The sequence below is a fragment of the Ixodes scapularis genome, unplaced genomic scaffold (assembly GCF_016920785.2).
Source record: "Ixodes scapularis isolate PalLabHiFi unplaced genomic scaffold, ASM1692078v2 PGA_scaffold0__279_contigs__length_252992795, whole genome shotgun sequence".
NCBI lineage: Eukaryota > Metazoa > Arthropoda > Arachnida > Ixodida > Ixodidae > Ixodes > Ixodes scapularis.
Genome location: NW_024609835.1, coordinates 234,460,698 through 234,478,042, shown reverse-complemented (window position 1 = coordinate 234,478,042; position 17,345 = coordinate 234,460,698). Strand labels below are relative to the sequence as shown.

The 17,345-nt window shown below is 53.6% G+C and overlaps 1 protein-coding gene across 1 annotated transcript; it reads left to right on the top strand.

Moving 5' to 3' along the window:
• Positions 1-524: 524 nt before the first annotated feature.
• LOC121838251 lies at positions 525-1,028 on the top strand (the record flags this gene model as incomplete). Its single annotated transcript, XM_042294367.1, has 2 exons — positions 525-593; positions 969-1,028. Coding segments are annotated over 2 exons (129 nt in total), but the record flags the coding sequence as incomplete, so codon positions are not given.
• Positions 1,029-17,345: the final 16,317 nt, after the last annotated feature.

Below are 17,345 nucleotides of genomic sequence, written 5' to 3'. Positions count from 1 at the left end.
ACCCACCCACCCACTCACCCACTCACTCACCCACTCAGCCACTCACTCGACCACCCGCCCACTCGACCACCCGAAAACTCACCCACCCACCACCCGGCTGCCCTCCCGCTCGCTCGCTCGCTCGCTCGCTCCCACCCTCCATCGCTTCCTCGATCTCTCCCACTCCCCCACCCTCGCTCATTCCCTCGCTCACTCCCTCGCTCACTCCCTCCCTCGCTCGCTCCCTCGCTCCCTCCCTCCCTCCCTCACACACACACACACAGACACACACACACACGCACGCACACACTCCCTCACTCCTCACTCACTCACTCACTCACTCACTCACGCACGCACGCCACGCACACACCCACCCACCCACCCACCCACTCACTCACTCACTCACCCACCCACCCACTCACCCACTCACTCACCCACTCAGCCACTCACTCGACCACCCGCCCACTCGACCACCCGAAAACTCACCCACCCACCCACCCGGCTGCCCTCCCGCTCGCTCGCTCGCTCGCTCGCTCCCTCCCTCCATCGCTTCCTCGATCTCTCCCTCTCCCCCACCCTCGCTCATTCCCTCGCTCACTCCCTCGCTCACTCCCTCCCTCGCTCGCTCCCCTCGCTCCCTCCCTCCCTCCCTCACACACACACACACAGACACACACACACACGCACGCACACACTCCCTCACTCCTCACTCACTCACTCACTTACTCACTCACTCACTCACTCACTCACTCACGCACGCACGCCACGCACACACCCACCCACCCACCCACCCACTCACTCACTCACTCACCCACCCACCCACTCACCCACTCACTCACCCACTCAGCCACTCACTCGACCACCCGCCCACTCGACCACCCGAAAACTCACCCACCCACCCACCCGGCTGCCCTCCCGCTCGCTCGCTCGCTCGCTCGCTCCCTCCCTCCATCGCTTCCTCGATCTCTCCCTCTCCCCCACCCTCGCTCATTCCCTCGCTCATTCCCTCGCTCCCTTTCTCCCTCCCTCCCTCCCTCGCTCCCTCCCTCCCTCCCTCACACACACACACACACAGACACACACACACACGCACGCACACACTCCCTCACTCCTCACTCACTCACTCACTTACTCACTCACTCACTCACTCACGCACGCACGCCACGCACACACCCACCCACCCACCCACCCACCCACTCACTCACTCACTCACCCACCCACCCACTCACCCACTCACTCACCCACTCAGCCACTCACTCGACCACCCGCCCACCCACCCACCCGGCTGCCCTCCCGCTCGCTCGCTCGCTCGCTCGCTCCCTCCCTCCATCGCTTCCTCGATCTCTCCCTCTCCCCCACCCTCGCTCATTCCCTCGCTCACTCCCTCGCTCACTCCCTCCCTCGCTCGCTCCCTCGCTCCCTCCCTCCCTCCCTCACACACACACACACAGACACACACACACACGCACGCACACACTCCCTCACTCCTCACTGACTCACTCACTTACTCACTCACTCACTCACTCACTCACTCACGCACGCACGCCACGCACACACCCACCCACCCACCCACCCACTCACTCACTCACTCACCCACCCACCCACTCACCCACTCACTCACCCACTCAGCCACTCACTAGACCACCCGCCCACTCGACCACCCGAAAACTCACCCACCCACCCACCCGGCTGCCCTCCCGTTTGCTCGCTCGCTCGCTCGCTCCCTCCCTCCATCGCTTCCTCGATCTCTCCCTCTCCCCCACCCTCGCTCATTCCCTCGCTCACTCCCTCGCTCACTCCCTCCCTCGCTCGCTCCCTCGCTCCCTCCCTCCCTCCCTCACACACACACACACAGACACACACACACATGCACGCACACACTCCCTCACTCCTCACTCACTCACTCACTTACTCACTCACTCACTCACTCACTCACTCACGCACGCACGCCACGCACACACCCACCCACCCACCCACCCACTCACTCACTCACTCACCCACCCACCCACTCACCCACTCACTCACCCACTCAGCCACTCACTCGACCACCCGCCCACTCGACCACCCGAAAACTCACCCACCCACCCACCCGGCTGCCCTCCCGCTCGCTCGCTCGATCGCTCGCTCCCTCCCTCCATCGCTTCCTCGATCTCTCCCTCTCCCCCACCCTCGCTCATTCCCTCGCTCACTCCCTCGCTCACTCCCTCCCTCGCTCGCTCCCTCGCTCCCTCCCTCCCTCCCTCCCTCACACACACACACACACAGACACACACACACACGCACGCACACACTCCCTCACTCCTCACTCACTCACTCACTTACTCACTCACTCACTCACTCACTCACTCACGCACGCACGCCACGCACACACCCACCCACCCACCCACTCACTCACTCACTCACCCACCCACCCACTCACCCACTCACTCACCCACTCAGCCACTCACTCGACCACCCGCCCACTCGACCACCCGAAAACTCACCCACCCACCACCCGGCTGCCCTCCCGCTCGCTCGCTCGCTCGCTCGCTCCCACCCTCCATCGCTTCCTCGATCTCTCCCACTCCCCCACCCTCGCTCATTCCCTCGCTCACTCCCTCACTCACTCCCTCCCTCGCTCGCTCCCTCGCTCCCTCCCTCCCTCCCTCACACACACACACACAGACACACACACACACGCACGCACACACTCCCTCACTCCTCACTCACTCACTCACTCACTCACTCACGCACGCACGCCACGCACACACCCACCCACCCACCCACCCACTCACTCACTCACTCACCCACCCACCCACTCACCCACTCACTCACCCACTCAGCCACTCACTCGACCACCCGCCCACTCGACCACCCGAAAACTCACCCACCCACCCACCCGGCTGCCCTCCCGTTTGCTCGCTCGCTCGCTCGCTCCCTCCCTCCATCGCTTCCTCGATCTCTCCCTCTCCCCCACCCTCGCTCATTCCCTCGCTCACTCCCTCGCTCACTCCCTCCCTCGCTCGCTCCCTCGCTCCCTCCCTCCCTCCCTCACACACACACACACAGACACACACACACACGCACGCACACACTCCCTCACTCCTCACTCACTCACTCACTTACTCACTCACTCACTCACTCACTCACTCACTCACGCACGCACGCCACGCACACACCCACCCACCCACCCACCCACTCACTCACTCACTCACCCACCCACCCACTCACCCACTCACCCACTCACTCACCCACTCAGCCACTCACTCGACCACCCGCCCACTCGACCACCCGAAAACTCACCCACCCACCCACCCGGCTGCCCTCCCGCTCGCTCGCTCGCTCGCTCGCTCCCTCCCTCCATCGCTTCCTCGATCTCTCCCTCTCCCCCACCCTCGCTCATTCCCTCGCTCACTCCCTCGCTCACTCCCTCCCTCGCTCGCTCCCTCGCTCCCTCCCTCCCTCCCTCACACACACACACACAGACACACACACACACGCACGCACACACTCCCTCACTCCTCACTCACTCACTCACTTACTCACTCACTCACTCACTCACTCACGCACGCACGCCACGCACACACCTACCCACCCACCCACCCACTCACTCACTCACTCACCCACCCACCCACTCACCCACTCACTCACCCACTCAGCCACTCACTCGACCACCCGCCCACTCGACCACCCGAAAACTCACCCACCCACCCACCCGGCTGCCCTCCCGCTCGCTCGCTCGCTCGCTCGCTCCCTCCCTCCATCGCTTCCTCGATCTCTCCCTCTCCCCCACCCTCGCTCATTCCCTCGCTCACTCCCTCGCTCACTCCCTCCCTCGCTCGCTCCCTCGCTCCCTCCCTCCCTCCCTCACACACACACACACAGACACACACACACACGCACGCACACAATCCCTCACTCCTCACTCACTCACTCACTTACTCACTCACTCACTCACTCACTCACGCACGCACGCCACGCACACACCCACCCAAACACCCACCCACTCACTCACTCACTCACCCACCCACCCACTCACCCACTCACTCACCCACTCAGCCACTCACTCGACCACCCGCCCACTCGACCACCCGAAAACTCACCCACCCACCCACCCGGCTGCCCTCCCGCTCGCTCGCTCGCTCGCTCGCTCCCTCCCTCCATCGCTTCCTCGATCTCTCCCTCTCCCCCACCGTCGCTCATTCCCTCGCTCACTCCCTCGCTCACTCCCTCCCTCGCTCGCTCCCTCGCTCCCTCCCTCCCTCCCTCACACACACACACACAGACACACACACACACGCACGCACACACTCCCTCACTCCTCACTCACTCACTCACTTACTCACTCACTCACTCACTCACTCACTCACGCACGCACGCCACGCACACACCCACCCACCCACCCACCCACTCACTCACTCACTCACCCACCCACCCACTCACCCACTCACTCACCCACTCAGCCACTCACTCGACCACCCGCCCACTCGACCACCCGAAAACTCACCCACCCACCCACCCGGCTGCCCTCCCGCTCGCTCGCTCGCTCGCTCGCTCCCTCCCTCCATCGCTTCCTCGATCTCTCCCTCTCCCCCACCCTCGCTCATTCCCTCGCTCACTCCCTCCCTCGCTCCCTCCCTCCCTCCCTCACACACACACGCACAGACACACACACACACGCACACACGCACTCCCTCACTCACTCACTTACTCACTCACTCACACACACACACACACACATACAAACACATAATTACTCAGGCACGAACACACACACGCATACATCCACACAAATAAAGGCGTATATCACGAACAAGGATGAGCATCGTACCGGCGTGCGGTCGTGTATCACTACTGCGTGGTGCACGTTAAAGACCCCAGGCTAGCGGTTGTACTGCACTGGCTAAATTGCTCATCTACAGCTGGGAGACTCGTTGCCCCTGTGAGGCAGACCAAGTTCTAGGCTGTATAAACATACCGCACAACCCAATTTTTTTATCACGAACGAGTATAGGGTGTGGAAAATGGCAGAGCGCCTTTAGAGCGCGCAACACTAGAGCGCCGACGTTAGAGCACGCGACACGAGGGCGCTGCGACAGTAGCGCGCTTGACATTAGAGCTCAAGTCACGAGAGTGCATGACCAATTGAGCGCGCGACACGAGAGCGCACAACCAGTTGAACGAACTTCGCAAAATATGGGATGTACCCGCGGCTCCACAGACAAAACAAAATTTTGCGACTCATCGGATTGAAGGATTGGTGATTTTTGATTGATTGAATGTGCCTTTAATAAAAAATAAAAATAAAACGGGTGTGACTCAGAAATTTCTAACCAATTGTTTACTGAGATCGGAGAGAAAAGGGGGCAGGGGAGTGGGCTGGGGCATATAGGTACCGGCAAAGTTTGCAGTTGAGGGGAGCAGCGAGTCTAAAGGCTCTGTTATACTCCGACGTAACGCGTGCGCGCGTGCGAGCGCGTCACAGCGACGCCACGTCGGCGAAAACCCGACGCTCTATACTCCGGCGTCTTGGCGTAACCGACGCGACCGGCGGCGTTCGACGCAGCCTAACCACCTCGGCGGCAAAATGGAGCATGCCGTATTCCGCGCCGGCCGCGCCGGCGACGCCGGACCAGGATGCATCACGCGCTGGCTCCCGACAGGCGTCGCGCAGGAAGCGCGGCGAATGCGCGTCGTGTTTGAAGAATCGGACTCGGTCGGTCGAGAAGCTGATCGAGGGAATTCGTCCTCACCCGCGTGTCTACTACTCGAGGAAGCTTGATAGCCGTAGACCGTGCGCTTGTCAAAGATGTACCGTATGCAAACTGACCGCCTACGCTTGCGGCGCAGGCGGGGCACCAACAGTGCAAGCGCGAGTTTTCGTCGTGCAAGGTATGTACGTCCACGCCATCGCTCGAACTCGGCGCTCAAGAAGCGCGAGAATTCTCGTCTGCTATCCGAAACGAAAAGGAACCGGAAGTGGCGCACTCTTGCAGGAAACGTGCCCCCGTAGTCAGATTCTGCGCATGCGCCGCACCGGCGGCCCACCGACGCGCGTCGCGAGCGCCGCCAGGGACGCCGGAGTATAAAGAAGCCGAATTTTTTATGCGCGCGGCGTGACTAACGTGACGTAGCCGACTTCGGCCAGCGTTCGCTTGCGCGCGCGTTACGTCGGAGTATAACAGAGCCTTAAAGGCTCTGTAATACTCCGACGTAACGCGCGCGCAAGAAAACGCTGGCCGAAGTCGGCTACGTCACGTCAGTCACGCCGCACGCGTCAAACATTCGACCTCTTTATACTCCGGCGGCCCTGGCGACTCCCGCGGCTGTGCGTCGGTGGGCCGCCGGCGTGGCGCATGCGCAGAATCTGACTACGAGGGCACGTTTCCTGTTAGAGTGCGCCACTTCCGGTTCCTTTTCATTTCGAATAGCAGACGAGAATGCTCGCGCTTCTTGAGCGCAAAGTTCGAGCGATGGCGTGGACGTACCTTGCACGACGAAAACTCGCTCTTGCACTGCACTGTTGGTGCACCGCCTGCGCGGCAAGCGTAGGCGGTCAATGTACAGTCGGCGACAAAAGTCCCCAGGACGCGCGAGCTGCGACTTAAACGCATTGCTCTGCCATCTGCCGGCGGACCGCCTGGTTTCGAGATTACACAAAAGCGCATGCGCGACCTACTGTGTCTGCAAGCATGTGTGTTTTTCCGCTTTTCTGTGCCGCGGCGCCTAACTCGGAATCGGGCGCGTGGTACCGCCTCGGAGATAGCGCTTGCGGCTGACGAGCGCTTGCTTCACATTCCGAAACTGGAGATACCGCCTGCGGCATTGCGCCGCATTTCGCCGTGTCAGCGCACCTTGCTTTATAACCAGCTGAGCTTACCGCTCAGTTGAGCAGCCGTGACTCCTTGCTTCATAGGTGCCGTGTCAGTAAGCGCGCTGAGCGTTATCTCTGAGGCGGTACCACGCGCTCGGAAGCGCCTCGACGCAGAAAAGCGGGAAAACACACATGCATGCAGGCACAGTAGGACGCGCATGCGCTTTCGTGTGATCTCGAAACCAGGCGACCCGCCGGCAGATGGCAAAACGATGCGTTTCGGTCGCAGCTCGCGCGTCCTGGGGACTTTTGTCCCCGACTGTACATACGGTACATCTTTGACAAGCGCCCGGTCTACGGTACTCAAGCTTCCTCGTGTCGTAGACACACGAGTGAGGACGAATTCCCTCGATCAGCTTCTCGACGACCGAGACGTCCGATTCTTCAAACATGACGCCACACGGAGTGGTGCTCCTGTCGTCTGCTATTCGCGACTCCAACTAACTATAGGTGGCGCCACTCATTTTCCAAGATGGCGGGTTTAGTGAGGGTCAGAGATGCGTGCCGCTGTTGAACCCGTCTAGTGTGCTGGCTTCACTGAGCGAGATAAATTATTTCTGGTAATACGAGGAAGCTAATATTTTATGAGCGCAGGTCACCTCTTTAACCTGAAAACAAGAACGGTGTTTAGCGTATTAATTACGGAAGGATGCGCGTTTTAGTTCTGGAGCGAAACCGAAACTTACCTCTATTTTGGATTTAATTTCTCGACAGAGGTCTTAATTTCGAATTCTTTCGTGACTCAAGATGTGTCTCACATCGTAATTATTTACTTAGAAAAGTTGTTCGCGGAAACTTTATTTTGTGACATACTGTTCGATTCAGGCTGATATTTGTAGTTGTTGAAAAAATCAGTGCTGATATCTGTGCGTTCTCGCTGCTTTTTTGTCGCTCAGATAATTGTCATGGGAAATAATGAGAATTAATCCAGCACAAGAATAACAGGATAATTTCAATTTTTTACAACATGTCCACGAAACGCATAAACTAATAAACTCTGCTCTCACTGCAACAACCCAAGACGGAATCCGAGTCAGACAGCTGAAGTGTGTGTGTGTTTTTATAGCACCGCGTGACGCGTAGTACTTCGTATTACATTTAGCGTTTAACTGTTTGTCTATCTTGATAACTATGTCAGAGTTTCTCATATGCTAAAAATAAAACAATTATACCTTTCTGGAAAGAATATTATGGTTAAATAGAGTATTCTCGTGATCTTGGCGTTAATTAGACGGATACATTGCCGCGATTTGTATTAATAATAATAATAATATTAAAATTCACATATTTGAATAAGTAATTCTTCAAGCTCTAATATAATTAGCTGCTTATGATCTAATTTTAAACGCGCGAAGAAATATGACAATGAAAACTGTGCTAATTATCATCACTGGTTCCAATTGCTGCATTTTAATTACAAATAAAATAAAAATAGTCTAAAATCAATGAAAACATTCTAGCTGATGTGGGAAATCCATGTAAAATTACATTAATTGTGGGTAAAGTATATTGTGCTATCAAAGTTGCGACTTTTGGCAATCGGCGAAACGTGCAAAGTCGCCGCCAATATACTTCCAAACCAAATGCCCAAAAGTTAAAAAAAAAAAGCTCTTTTTTTAATTACTAGTTTTTTCATAGCATTTATTTAGTTTTGTATTTGCTCGCCGTCGTTTTGCCAATCTCAGCCTTTCCAGTTCGAAGGAACGCCTACGTGTTTGCACGTCTGCTCACTGCAGCACGTTTCGTTTGCGTTGGAAGCCGGTGAAACAGTAGTGAGTTTTAATATTGCGTATACGAGCGAACTCAAGCCCTGTGTGTTTGCGCTAGCTTTGCGCGTTCCACACTGCGCGTGCGTGGAGCCCGAAATTGCGGTCTTGGATGGCGCATGGCGATGAGGCGCACGCACAATGTGGGGCACGCAACTCTAACGCAAGCGCACACCACTTGCGTTTGCTTTTATGCGCAATACTAAAACTCTCCAGTAAGGTACAATCCCATACCAGCTGCAGCACTACGTTGGGACAGTGAAGAGTGTTGTTTGCCTTCGGAAACGACATTTCGCGAGCCATGATCGCGAGCAGTTCCGCCATGCCCGCTGAGCAGGAGAATCGGGGGACCCTCACTAGAGCGCTTCCCTTTTCCGCCGCGGGAGGGCGAGCGTCGAGCTGGAGACGCGAATTGCTCGCATTCGCCGCACTTCCCGCGCGACCCCCGCCGGGAGCCAGCGCGTGATGCATCCTTGTCCGGCGTCGCCGGCTCGGCCGGCGCGGAATACCGCATGCTCCATTTTGGCGTCGAGGCGGTTAGGCTGCGTCGAACACCGCCGGTCGCGTCGGTTACGCCACGACGCCGGAGTATAGAGCGTCGGGTTTTCGCCGACGTGACGTCGCTGTGACGCGCTCGCACGCGCGCACGCGTTACGTCGGAGTATAACAGAGCCTTAACAGAGCCTTTAGATTTCTTCACAGTGCTGCGGGGCGCCTCTCGGATATACTATAAATAGTTTATTCTTTGCTATATTTGGTCTATTCTTGACACACATTTGGGCTCCGATCTATTTGGTGCCTATTTAGACGTCCCTTGCATAAGTTTAAATGGTATTCTGACGCCCATGTCCGTAAGGAAGAAAGCTCACCGCTAAAAATGTATCAGTAAAACACTCGTCGAATGAAAGCTCAGCGCAATTTTATCGGATGCAGATCTTTCCAGTCTTTTGACGGATACAGGAAAACCTCCCCTACAAATCCGTGAAATACAAACTCAAAGAACTAATGAAGCTAGGTCAGCTGCATTGTTTTTTTTTTCTGCGAAAATGCACGCTACAGTTATGCTTTTTTTTTCTTCTCTCAGCTTTTTGTAACACTTCTTGGTTTGTCACACGCAAAAATTTCGTCGACTCATTTTGCAGCGTCATTGCTGAATTCCGTGGCATAAATCCCTGTCAATTTTACATAAAACACGCGATGCCCGAACAAGTGGTCGGTCCGGTGGGGCCACTCGCGCTGGACTGGCTGTGCGCTCTCGTGACGGGCGCTCCCCTCCGCTAAGCCCCTCCGCTACCCGGAACTCTACGTCGAAAGCCATCGGCATGCAGGCGCAGTGGCGGCTTCTTCGTAGCGGAGGTGGAAGCACGGTCCACTAAAACTCCCTAATGTCGCTGCGCACTAGAGTCGCGCGCTCTAACGTCGCGGCGCTCTAGTGGCGCGCGATCTAACGTCGGGGCGCTCTAGTGTCGGTGCTCTTGTGTCGTGCGCTCTAGTGTCATGCGCTCTAGTGTTGTACAGCCGTAAAAAATATTATTTTAAACTGAACATGATATATGCATTTTCCCAGGTGTTGAATTTAGACCGTGCGAACTATAAACAAGATGCAGATGAAGAGATGAAAACGTTTAACAAACTCTTTTGCGCGGAACTTCCAAACCCTTTTGTTTGGCGTGTGGCAAATTATGCATAAGAACATGTAAACTGTAGTTTATTAAATTTCAAAGGCCTTTCAGACGCCCTAATCGAGGGAGTTCCTCCGTAGTTTAGATTGTGTGAGATGAACTAAAGGTAGCTTTGGTAAAACAAAATTCAATTTAAATATGTGCGATGTACGAGGCACGGTCAAAAAGTAACCACAATTTATTTTTTATTTGCGTGGTAGAATATATATTATAAAAAGCCCTTCATATCTTTTCTACATAGTAACCCCCTCGCTCGACCCGTGTGTTTCAACGCTTCACCAATGCATAGATGCCACGGAAAAAGAAAAATCTTGTGGCTGACTCCGGAGCCAAAAATGCACCGGCTCTTTCAGGTCATCATCTGTATCAAACTTCTGATCCCCAAGAGGCCTTTTGAGTGATCTGAATGTCTAAAAATCACTCGGTGCGAGGTCTGGTGAGTATGGCGGGTGCGGAATGCAATCAAATTGCAGTCCTTCGATTTTTTCCGCTGTCGTGCGTGCCGTGTGAGGGCGTGCATTGTCGTGCTGCAGCAACAGCACTGAGCTGAGCAATCCTCGACACATTCGCCTCATTGCAGGCTTCAGGTGGTTCTCAAGCTAGTTGCGGTATGATGCACTTTTCACAGTCAGTCCCTTCGGCGTATGATATTCAACTACTGGAACTTTATGGTCCCAAAATACAATGTGCATTAGCTTGCCCACCATTGGCGCTGTCTTGAACTTCTTCGGCTTTGATGACGTTCTGTATCGCCACTCCTTGCATTCTCGATTTGCATCTGGCTGGGTGTAGTGTACACAGCATTCATCACCGGTGACAATGCGTTGAAGAAAAGCATCTTCCTCGGCTTCGTAACGTCGCAGTAGCGTCTCACAAGCATCCAGACGCCCCTCCTTAATCTCCGGCGTAAGTTGTTTTGGCACCCACATGGCGGATACCTTGTGGTACTACAGGATATCAGGAATGATATAGTGCGTCTAGCCGTGACAAATATTCACTTCTTCAGCCACTTCATTTTCTCACAGCAGCGATTGCGTTCACCGTCATTAAAGTGTGAGCCCGCACTCTCAGAAAAAAAGGTGTATTATTACACCCCTTGTCCCATATAATACACCCCGAAACTTCAATTCGACCGTACAGCGCCCCATAATTGAACAGGCGGCCCAAAAGTTTACGAGGGGCTTGATAGCTGCGTGCTACAACTTATTAAGATAGCTGATGTACGTATTATTGACTACAAAAAAGATTATCGGAGTTTTCTTGGCCCTAGTGCAAAAACTCCTTGTTTTCTTTCTTTGGTCTTTGATACGTACTTTAGCAATTTAATAAGTTATATCGCACCGTTATCAAGCCCCTCGTAAAAGTTCTGGCCGTATGTTTGACTATAGGGCGCTGTACGTTGAAATGAAGTTGTGGGGTGTATTATATGGGACAAAAGGGTGTATGGTGATACCCTTTTTTTTTTAGAGTGCGGCCTGAGAGAGGTGCGTCCGCCAAACGTGACGCTCCACTTCGTTTTGTGCCACTCGTACACCAGCCGAAGTGATAGACAGGTGTCTCCGTACTGGTTCACATACTACGATGAATATCCGCAGGTTTGTTTTACATCTGCGCCCAAAACTACGATACCCGAACGCTGTTCCTCCCTGGTTCATGCTAACAAACGGGCGGTCATTTTGAAAGAGCTGTGGTCAGTTGGCACTTCCCATGAAGTCGACAGGCCGGGCTACACAGCTCTTTTTTGTGAATTAAAACTTGTGTTTGGGCGAGTTGGTTCATACTGATTTAAAAGGTTAAAAAGCGCAACACAACGAGGACAATAAAGACACGAAGACGACAGGACGGGCGCTAACTCACAACTGATTTTATTAGAAACAACACTCTCACTTTTATACACAAGATCGTATGCCAAACCCACACTGCAACCAATCACCGCTCTCCTTTTTGTGTCAGGTCAAAACATATTTGTAGCGCTGCAATCTATCAGTAGATTTGATGTTTTCACCGCTAAATAGCGGTTACTTTTTACTATTCCTCATATAATAATGTTCTACGAGTGTTTATATTGTCACGGGTGGTGATTCGAAAACAGTAAATAAACAGGAGGAAATTAACGTTTACTGGGGTGAACTTGTGCCCAAAATAAAGAGAACAGAAAGAATAAGAACAGAGCGCCGCGGGCGTCGAAGTCGGCGTAACAGCAGGTTTGAACGCTGGGGCGAAACTGACTCGGCTTGCCAGGCGGAGCCCCTTTTGTACACGCGTGGTCTTCTGTAACAATCGACGTAGAAGGTTCGGTGCGTAGAACATTCTAACCTCGAATTAGCCGAGACGGTTCTTGAATTTACCAGAACATCACAATACACCGTCAACAATAATGTGCAGACGCGGCCAGGAATCGAACCCTGGCCTTCCGCGTGGAATGCAAACGCGATAACCGCTAGGCGGCGGGCGCGCTGTTCCCCTCTTTAAAAAACTGCATCGTCCCGATGCGCCACAAAACGAAAAAGCACAAATCCACAATTAAAAGCACGGCAGAATCGCGGGCCACGGTTCACAGTTCCCATTTCCCAGTCCACAGTTCACAGTTCATAGTTCACTCGTCGACGAGAGTGCAAAGTTCTATCGTTCAAGATACGGCTTGAGCCGGACGACGTGCACCACCTCGGGTCGCGGCTGACGCCTTGTTGATGGTCGTGTTCCGTCGGGAAGGAGTTTGTTGTTGAGATCTCCGAGGCGTCGGATGATTTTGTAAGGGCCAAAGTAGCGCTTCAGCAGTTTTTCGCTGAGTATGGGTGTGCACACCGTATCGGTGTGCACACCCATACCCGGTCTCCGGCTTGAAAGTGGGCATCCCTGCGACGAAGGTTATACCGGCGTGCGTCGACTCGCTGCTCGTCTTGAATCTTGATTCTGGCCAGTTGACGAGCTTCCTCGACACGCTGAGCGATCAGTTGAACGTTGTCGTTGCCATCGTCGGTAGGCACGTGAGGCAGCGTGGCGTCAAGCATCGTGGTAACAGTCCGGCCGTGTACCAGTTGGAACGGCGTCATTCCAGTCGTTTCTTGAACCGCTGTGTTGTACGCAAACGTAACGTACGGCAACACCTCGTCCATGCCTTGTGTTCCCCGTCGACGTACATATAGATTATGTCGGCGATGGACTTGTTGAGTGTCTCCGTCAGCCCGTTTGTCTGCGGGTGGTACGCCGTGGTGCGACGATGGCTGGTGTGGCTGATACGAAAGATTTCTTGCATCAGTTGGGCCATGAAAGATGATCCTCGATCTGTGATGAGCACTTCAGGTGCGCCATGTCGAAGGAGAATGGACTCGACAAAAAACTTGCGACTTCAACCGCTGTGCCTGATGGAAGAGCTTTCGTCTCGGCGTATCGTGTAAGATAATCGGTCGCGACAATAATCCACCGGTTTCCGTGCGTTGATGTTGGGAACGACCCAAGTAAGTCCATTCCGACCTGCTGGAAGGGAGTAGTCGGGGCAGATATCAGCTGCAGGAGTCCTGCTGGCTTCGTTGGAGGCTTCTTACGTCGCTGGCACTCATGGCACGACCGTGTGTACAGATGGGCGGTTTTCGGGAGTCTCGGCCAGTAGTACTTGTCACGTATCCGGGCGCGCGTCCTGCTGTAGCCAAGGTGTCCAGCCGTCGGGTCGTCGTGGCATACTTGAAAGATTTCTTCTCGCTGGCTGGCAGGAAAAACCAGCAGCCAAGCAGCTTCGCTTGTTCCGAAGTTCTTCTTGAAGAGCACGCCTTGCCGCAAAACGAAGCTTGCCAAATCTCGGGCCAAGACTAGCGGGACAGGACTTCTTTGATCTTTGAGGTAGTCGGTCACGGCGCGAAGTTCCGGGGTCGTTGCGTTGAAGTGCTCCCATGTCGGTATCGGTAACTGCACCGAGAAAACGGGCGTGATCCTCGTCGTCAGTGCTGTCAGGTGGGGACTCGACTGGGGCCCTAGACAAGCAGTTGGCTTCGTCATGCTTGCGGCCAGACTTATGCAGAATTGTTACGTCATATTCTTGCAGTCGAAGACTCCAGCGAGCGAGGCGTCCTGACGGGTCCTTGAGGTTGGCGAGCCAACAGAGAGCGTGGTGGTCCGTGACAACGCGGAATGGGATTTCATACAGGTACGGGCGGAACTTGGTTAACGACCAGACGACAGCGAGGCATTCCTTGGCGGTCGTTGAGTGAATTTGTTCTGCCTTCGACAGCGCCCGGCTTGCGTAAGCGACCACCCTCTCTGCTCTCTCTTGTCTTTGGACGAATACCTCGCCGAGTCCGGCGTTGCTGGCGCCCGTGTGAACTTCGGTTTCCCTATTGAAAAATATTTTTTACTGGAATGTCATTTCCAGTAAAAGCCTATTTTATTGGAATATGGGACTCTTTTCACTTCCACTAAAGCCAAAATTTACCAGAAGATGAACATATTGACCGGAATTTAGTGTTTTTTTTTCTTTTTTAGGACGTCAACGGAAGGCACTTTGGAGGAAGAATGTGAACCATGGTTTGTTATGTTTACCAGATGCTGGACGATTCAGTAACAATTAAAGTGGTTACCGCATTGAAAAATATTTTTTTACCGGAATGTCATATCCAGTAAAAGTCTATTTTACTGGATTATGGGACTGTTTTCACTTCCAGTAAAGCCGTAGGTAAGCGGAATGTCGCCGGATTTGTCACTAAAATGTCACCGGTTGTTTTACAGGAATGTCACCAGATATTTTACCAGAATGTCACCGGATTTTTACCGGGAGTCTATTTCCAGTAAACTTTCTTTTTACTGGATTATTGGGCTCTTTTCACTTCCAGTAAAGCCAGAATTTACCAGAAGATCACCAGATTGGCCGGAAATTACCGTGTTTTTTTCTTTCTGTTTTTGGACGTCAACCGAAGGCACTTCGGAGGAAGCCTGTGAACCGTGGATGGTTATGTTTACCAGATGCTGGACGATTCGGTAACAATTAAAGTGGTTAGTCAATATAGACTTGAAGGTTCTATGTATTTATTTAACAGGGTCGATACCAGTAAAACAATTTGCACAGCTGTAGACAAAAGCAATCAGACCAAATATGAACAACCATGCAAGTTCTTTGCAGCAAGATATCTTTCAAGGTACTCACAGTGCCGCTGGGTAAAGTCCTAGGCGCACGGTAGTTCAACAAATAAAACCGCGCAGGTGCACCACACGGACACACACAGGTATACTGTCAGCAGCACGTTCAGCGAAAACCACGAACGCGCGGAGCGAACATCCACCGCCGTTGAGAAATCCCGGGCACACTCACGATGCCGTCCCTGATGCCGTCGCCGCGGGTGCACCAGGCGTCAGTAGCACGCTTAGTGAAAACCACGAACGCTCGAAACGAACATCCGCCGACGAAGAGAAATCCCAGGCGCACTCACGATGTCGTCCCAGATGCCGTCGCCACGGGTGCACCAGGCGTCAGTAGCACGGTTAGCGAAAACCACGAACGCGCGAAACGAACTTCCGCCGACGTTGATAAATTTTGGGCACAGTCTTTTTCGCTCGTTGGATACTTCTGAAGATGGACGGACAAAGAGGCGTTAGGAACAGGTCACTGAAAAATATATTATTTTCATCTACACACCCTGCTGCTTTGGAAGATACAGGTCGCACACATGGAACGCGAAGCGGAGACTGAGCGTTCGTTCCTGACCGGCCGTGGCTCGTCGACGGACAAAGAAACCGGTTGTCTTCAAAGAAAAAATAAAAATAAAATAAGTTAGTAGAACGACCCTCTTGCATTTTCCCCACGAACCCAATGCGAGGGAGAGAGGGTGCGTGGGGACTCGTCCTTGGTGCGAGGCACTATAAGTACACACCCCGTCGCCGGCTCGTCGCGGCTTCTCCCTCCCCTCGCGTCGGCTTCGAGTGAACGTCGGTAAACAGGGAAGCGAGTCACCCATTTCGGGTAAGATTTCTAGGAAAACCGCTTCGTCTGCATGGTATACGAAAGGGGCTGCCGGTGGCATTCCAGTGAAATCGGTTTGCCGGCCAATAATCTACCAAAGACTGGTAAACTGGTTTCGAATAAAACGGGGTGAAAGTGCCCTCCTTTTTGGATCGTCAAATAAGTTCATTGCACGCACTTCTTGAGGATTGCAACGTCGTCCCGAGCTAAAACTCGCACTCACGAGAATGCCACTCGAGTGGTCTCGTACCTGCTCTGGCCCAGACTTTTGCCTGTCGCAAATATCAAGTTGCCGGTGACCGCTGCCCACCTTTTTGGATCGTCAAAACAGTTCGCTGGACGCACTTCTTGCAGAATTGCAACGTCGTTTCGAGCTAAAACACGCACTCACGAGAATGCCGCTGCATTGGCGGCCGCCATTACAAAACAGTCCTCCTGCTCTTCGTGGCTTCCTTGACTTTACCTGTTCCCGTTGCGTCGGCTTCCAGTGATGTTCGGTCTCCGGCAAACGAGAGTGGCTTCCAGTAGGATTCCAGCGGCGGATAATCGAAAGTGGTTCTGTTATAACTTCCAGCGAAAGTGGCTACGCTGGTTTCTGGTGAAAATGAGTTGAAATTAACCCGTTTCCACCGAATGTCACTGGAAGTTTTTGCCGGATTTTAACCGTAAGTGGCTCCGGTAAAAGGTCCAGCGAAATCTGGTTACTGGAAGTGGCTGCCGGTAATATTTCCCCCAAGAAACTGGTAAACTACGCTGGTTTCTGGTGAAAATGAGTGGAAATTAACCCGTTTCCACCAAATGTCACTGCAAGTTTTTGCCGGATTTTTCAATAGGGTAGTCCATATAGACATGAAGGTTCTATGTATCTATTTAACAGGGTCGATACCAGTGAAGCAATTTTCACAGCTGTAGACAAAAGCAATCAGACCAAATAGGTACAACCAAATTCTTTGCCGCAAAAGATATATTTCAAGGTACTCACAATGCCGCTGGGTGAATTCCTAGACGCACGGTAGTTTAACTAATAAAACCGCGCAGGTGCATTAAACGGACACACACACGTATACTGTCAGTAGCACGTTTAGCGAAAACCACCAACGCGCGGAGCGAACATCCGC